Source organism: Buceros rhinoceros, unplaced genomic scaffold (genome assembly GCF_000710305.1).
Source record: "Buceros rhinoceros silvestris isolate BGI_N320 unplaced genomic scaffold, ASM71030v1 scaffold35950, whole genome shotgun sequence".
Lineage (NCBI taxonomy): Eukaryota > Metazoa > Chordata > Aves > Bucerotiformes > Bucerotidae > Buceros > Buceros rhinoceros.
Window position 1 is genome coordinate 1 of NW_010392043.1, and position 6447 is coordinate 6447.

The 6447-nt window shown below is 58.6% G+C and overlaps 1 protein-coding gene across 1 annotated transcript in view; it reads left to right on the plus strand.

The window, feature by feature from the left end:
* Positions 1-5269: 5269 nt before the first annotated feature.
* The window catches only part of FAM20A (family with sequence similarity 20, member A), a gene marked incomplete at its 5' end in the record, with an annotated part of 9025 nt that continues 7847 nt past the window's right edge, over positions 5270-6447 (plus strand). The window contains 3 exons of the mRNA XM_010143730.1: positions 5270-5454; positions 5907-5957; positions 6347-6425. Of these exons, the coding sequence (XP_010142032.1) occupies positions 5270-5454; positions 5907-5957; positions 6347-6425 (315 nt within the window). The remainder of the gene's footprint in view (positions 5455-5906; positions 5958-6346; positions 6426-6447) is intronic.

The following is a 6447-nucleotide window of genomic DNA, read 5'->3' on the forward strand; positions in this document are numbered from 1 at the left end:
CCCGGGCACCACCCTGCCCGGCCACTCCCTGCATGGGCATCTCCTGGGGACACCCTGCATGACCACCCCAAGCGCGGGTACCCACGGGGGACCCCGTCCCGCAGGCACCCCCTGCATGGGCATTCCCTGGGCGCGCCTTTCCCGGACACCCCGTGCATGGGCACCCCCCGGCACATCCTGCCCGGCCACCTCTTCCCAGGCACCCCCTGCATGGCCATCTCCTGGGCACACCCGGCACGGGTGTCCCAAGTGCAAGTACACCCTAAGCGCCTCCTCTCCAGGCACCCATGCACAGGCATCTCCTGGGCACTCCTTTCCCCGGGCACCCCCTGCACAGGTACCCCCTCAGTGGGCATCTCCTGCACACGCTCTGCATGAGCATCCCAAGTGCAAGTACCCCCTGAGCATCCCTTCTCCAGCCACCCCCCGCAATGGGTGCCCCCTGGGTGTCCTCTCTCTGGGCACCCCCTGCACAGGTATCTCACGGGCATGCCCATTCTGGGCAGCTCTCCTGGGCATCCCTGCTCAAGCACCCCATGCCTGGGCATGCACCCCCTGGAAAACCCCCGGCATCCCCAGCCTATCTTGTGCCCCAAATCCTGTCTCTCTGCCCCACCATCCTCCCCATCACACCCCTCCCCAACAACCAGCACCCCATGGACAGGCAGTGCTTACTAGAGGGGGCTTTGCTGCGAGGGGGCTTCCTGGGGTGCAGGAGAACTCCCCCATGTCCTGCAGCTGGAGTGGGACTGTCGCTAACCCTGGCCCAGGGGGAAACAGTGACCCTCAGCACCAACTCTGAGCATCAGCCGCCTGCACATGACCTGACCTTCATACCCCAGGGCACCTGAACCCCCAGTCTAACCCCTCTTCCAAGAAGGTTGCATCCAAGCTGGAAAGAGCCAGCATTCCACGACATCCCCCAGCTCCTCCCTGCACCCCACCAGCTTCTTCCTTCTCACAGGGACAGCCACAGTCCTGTGGTGCCAGAGCAGGTCAGCGTGGTGCCTCTGCACTGAGGCTCCCAGTGCGCTGAGCACTCCCTGCCCTCTTCATGGAATAGGGACAGTGCTCGCTGCAAGGGGACAGCAGCATCTCCCGGGGATCCGCAGAGGTCCCTGTCTTGGCACTTCGCCGCTGCCCAGGTTTAGTTTCCCGCATCAGAGCCAGTCCCTGCTCTTTCCGCCACCCATGTGCTGTTTGCTGAGCCACGGGCAGGACTTCCAAGCTCCCACTTTCTCCACTTTGATGAGTATTCCTCTGATTCCTGTGGGACTCGCCCAGTCCCAGGTTCAGGCACATTCACAGAAGGATAACGGAAGGAACTGAAGAATGACCTCCATGGCCTGAGCAGTGCCCAGGGCCTGGAGCCCTGGGGCGTGCTCTCAGCCAGGAGTCACCCCTGGGAGGCTCATCCCTTACCTGGCTCAGCCTGGAGCAGGTTGAAGTCTTCTTCAAATCCCCTGAAGTCCATGGGTGGTGGGGTTGGGTATCCCTGGGACATGGGCCAGGCTGTGCCAAGCACCACACTCAGGTGCATTTTCTCGGAGCTGAGCAACACCTCCTGAGGGCATCAGGGTTTGGGTAGCAGGACCAATGTTTCCCAAGCAAAAGTGTGGTGGAGATGGGGGATTTGAACTGAAGCAGCTCATGGTGTGTACTTGGTGGCTCTTGAAGTACCACCAGAAGCCCTGAGCACCCAGTGCCGAGCGCTTGCACCAGCACCAGCATGACATCTGCACCAGCCTCGCCGGTGGGACAGCCTTGGCGATTCGGTAAGAAATCTGCGTTCCCTGACTTGATTTAAATGGTTATTTGTGACGAAGCTGTGGCTGCACATTGCCTTTTGTTCTGAGGTTTGGTCATGATGTGGCCAGGAGGAAAGCTGTGCTGCCGATCGCCCTTGACTGACTTTGCTTTGCACCTCCAGGAAGGAGAAGGGAGGCAGAGTATTGATTATTCCTCAGTCACTTTGAAATAAAATATGTGATGCTCATAAGCAGGTGAAGCCTTCAGTGAACACTCACAGGCCGAGGTGACACAACCTCGCCTGCAAATTGAATACATAATAAGATGGCACTTGTCAGGCTGATGCGTTTCATCAGACCGTTAATTTGCTGTGGGTATGGAGGAACTTCTGCCTCACTGAAGCACTGCAGAGCCCGTGTCCTCTCCGTTGTGGTCAGTGAAAGAGCCGTCCCTGTAACTGCCAAGAGCAAAGGGCGATGTCCTCTGTGGGACCCAGGAACCCACGGCTGCCTCTCCCAATCCATGGGTTTAGCGAAGCTGCTGCTGTTGCTGAGGACTGAAGATCGTGCTGCTGGAGCAAGGTCCACACCAGCTCTCACTGAGGACCAGGCAGAGGAGTGTCTGTGGGCCAGCCTCTCCTCGGCTCAGCTGGGTGACCGCACGTTGCTGCATCATGCATAGGTCTGGCTGTTTGCAAAGCAGCTTTCGGAGTAGCAGGATGCTCCTCCTGAGTGGTACAAGCTGTAGTGTAACCCTGTACCAACAGCACCACGTGCCTGTCTTCATTTCTGTGGCCAGGTGGACGCAGCTGGACTGGGACTCGCTGCCAGCTGCTGGAGTGGCCCCAGGACATGGCCCGTTTCAGGGAGCACAGCAGCATGTGTCCTGCCTCCGCGGCGCTTGCTGTGTGGTGCCTTTCCCCGGCCCTTCGGTGAGGACCAGGAGTCTGACTGCAGGCTGCAAAACCAGCTGAAGCGATGGAAAGGGATGCAGGAAGGAAACAGCAAAAAAACCCATCCACACCTCTTCAAAACCAAAACAAAAAAAAAAAAAACAACAACCTTAAAAATGCCAGAGCTTATTTTTATCCTTGAAGGAGCAACTTTAAACCCCCAAACTCTGTCACCGGCTTGGTGCCGGGGGAAGCACAGGGTGAGCAGACACCGGTGCCTGTGCCCAGCGTCACCCCACGCCATGGCCCTCACAGCCCAGCAGCGAGCTGACGGAGCAGAGCCAGGGCAACCCCGGGGCTATTTATAGTGAGGAGGAAAGAACCCGGTTTTTGTATTGTTACGTCTTTTGCAGAGAGCTGTCCTTACTGGGAAATATTCCAGGGATCCTGGAGGAAATGGGGAGACAGAGGGAGCTGTATTGGGGGTTGAAAGGCTGGAAAGGGGCTCGCTGGCCCTGCACGGCTCACCCTCAGCAGGGACCATGTGGGTGCTGGGCTGGGAAGCAGCTGCCAGATGGGAATTGCCTCCCCTTGCACAACTGCTGCATTTTTTTCCCATCAGTAATCTACTGCTCACTGCCACCCCGGGGGGAACAGCCTGCACAGGAGAGCAAATATGGTAAAATATTTGGGCAGCTTCCCTCGGGAAAAGCCCTGAGTCATTCTTCAGAGGTACGGCAGGGTCTTTACTGACCGTGCCCATGGTGGGGCGTTAAGGTTGTGCCTCAGAGACTTGCCCACAGCAGACGTGGGGCGCGGCAGCATGCTGGAAGGTTGAGGCACGTCTGTCATGGCATCCCAGGGCCACGTCCTGGCACGAAACCTGGACAAGCCTTCGCACGTTCTCGTGTCCGCCCTCCTGACTCGGGGGAAGCTTCTGCCTCTTTTGCAGATGGTCTGAGCAGAGAGCCAGACCGAGAGAGAAGTGCTCCGATACCCTTGTTCCTGACCACATGCCTGCGGACCCCGTGCAGTAGCTGACCCGATCCAGCTGAAAGGCGAACAGCAAGCTGGGAGCGGGACAGGCTGCTCTGACCTGCAGATATGCCACGTCTCCTCCTTTCCTTGATTTCTCCCAGAACGCTACCGGGACGCTGCCAGGAGGGTTCATCCTTTGCCCATGGTTACACCAGACTAATCACACTGTTCGGCCTGCTGGATTGAGAAGGATGATGGAAAAAAAAAAACCCAGAACAACCAAACCCCAATGCCTTCTGGCTGGTTTGAAGCAAATCCCCAGCAGTACCCGCGAGGCAGAGCCCTTTCCAGCTCCAGCACCAGCTCCTTGGCTGATAAATGCTCTGTGCCCGGTCAGCACCCACTTGCTGCAGCCACTGGGCAGAGCCTGCAGCACGCTCGCCTCCCCCACTGAGCTTGAAAAGGGTGGTCACCCGGCCTCCCTCTCCTCACCGCTTGTATTTTTGTTTGCACTGGACAAAACCAAAAAAAATTAGGAAAAACTAAAGGCGGGGTCAAGTCTCCTCTTCTGTGTTTCCCAGAGCGCATTTTGCCACGGGTGGGGTGTGGATCTAGCACGGGGCACCTCCCTCTCCCCAGCCGCTCCATCCCAGTTGGGTTAATGCCCGCTCAGTATTAGCCCCCAGCTCCTGTGCTCTCTCACAGATGTGTCCTGGCATTTTCAGTGCAAACTGGACTTCGTTTCCCCTTTATCAGGACTGGCTGCTCCGTACGTGGCTCGGCCAGCGTTAATGAGAAACTAACACCCTGTCCTCTGCCCGGTGGAGGAGGTGACCTTTCAGTTGGAGTTTAGCACAGCGTGGGTCCCAGCCGTGGAGGTCTCAAGGTCGAGGAAATTGCTGACATTTGGGGGTTGTTATTGAACTTGGGGGCCCTTCAGCTCCGAGAAAGGGCTGGGTTAAACCTAGATTTTAAGAGATGATGGGCAGGACACTGCTGGGGGGCCTCGCCAGACCAAGGGCTGTGGATCCAGTCACAGAGGCAAATTGCGGCTTTTAAAGATTTTTTTCCCTGCCTGGGCCTTCCAGCTTCAGGAAAAAAATCCATCAGACATGTAATGACCGTAAAGACAGGCCTCTGCGGAGGCTCACTTGGACAAGACCCTGTTGTTCTCCTGGGGTCCGCAGACACCTCGCTGAGCAGTCAGGTCCAAGTTATCTGATGTCACATCACGTCCCCTCCCCAGGTCTCGCCTGGAGCCAGCAGGCTCTCCAGGAAGCATCACATCACATGCTTCACCCGTGGCACAGGCCAGCTTTTGTGCTGCTGGAGAGCCGGCTTCGCTCCAGCCGTGCCCTGACACTCCTCCTGGTCCTGACGGGGCGAGGAGGAGACAACAGAGTCCCTTGTGTTCCCACTTGAGGCTGCTTTTCCAGGGCTTTGCAGAGGCAAGAAGGCAGCACAATTTGTGAGATCTTCGACCATCTTGGTCATCTCTCCCTGCCTCAGTTTCCCCTCGGGTAGCACCCACAGTCCTTATCCAACCCGTGCCCCTCAGCTTGGCTCCCCAGCACCCTCCTCACTCGGCAACAGCCTCTGGGTTTCCATCCCAGGGCTCATCCTCACCTCACTGTAACCACTTTTTTCCAGGAGACACAAGCTTTACAGGGAGGAACTGAACCTCACCTCCCCGGCAGCCCCACTGCTGCTCCGGCCAGAGGCCAACTGGCTCCAGTTCCACCTGGGCATCAGCCGGGACGGGCTCTACCCGCGCTCCAGCCCCACCATCAACAGGCTCCTGCAGGACATGCAAGACTTCACCATCATCAATGCCGGTAAGCACCACCCTGGGGATGGGGCCGGTGGGAGCTGCATGGGGCTGAGGGGTCCAGCCCTCTCCAGGTCAGTTTTGCGAACAAGGCAGGGGCTGTCCCTCGCTGGAAGAAGCCCCAAGCCCTGAGCTGGCTTCCCGGCAGGTTTTGTGCTGTGCAGTTGTTGTGTCCTTACCCTGAGACAGGAGCAAAGACTTGGCTGCAGCCCTTAACGCAGCAGGTTTTGTGCCAGCCATGCCAGAGCCCCATTGCATGGCAGTTCGATCCTGGTGGGCTACCTCAGCCCCCCTGTAGGGGACTGCACCCCTCGCTGGCACCGGGAATGCCAGGCTGGGACAGCGTGGGCAGGCAGGGACAGGCAGGCAATGTCACCCTGCACATCCTGTGCTGGGAGGGGGGCCAGCAGCAAGAGACTGAGGCTGGCGGGGTCTCACCAGTCCTCCTGCCCGTTGCAGACTACAGCCAGGACGAGAAAGCGCTACTGGGAGCCTGTGACTGCAGCCAGAGTGAGTGCGACGCGGCGGGTCCCTGCTCTCCCCTCAGCTGACCCCAGTCCCCAACTCCTCCATCCTCACCTCAGCAAGGGAAGTGTAAAGCCAGGCGATGCCAGGCCCTTCTCCCTCCACTTAAACCCCACCGCCCCAGCAGAGGCTGGGATGGGGGTGTGAGGACATCAGTACGCCACTGGTTTCTACTGGGGGGGAAAAGTCCCCAAAAGGACGTGAGAAATGCCTGAGGAGAAGCACTGGAGGGAAATGTCTATGGCACGGGGGAGAGGGAGGACAAACAGCAGAGGGGAGGGGAGCAGCTGGAAGCAGCAATGAGGTGCACCCACCCACCGGAGCACATAACCGGGAGGCTTTTGAGGCAGCTAACATCCCCCTTCCTCCCCCAGTCGTGAAGCCGAGTGGAGTGCACCTGAAGCTGGTCCTCAGGTTCCAGGATTTTGGGAAAGCCATGTTCAAGCCCATGAGGTAAGGCAGGCTGGGCGGGCGA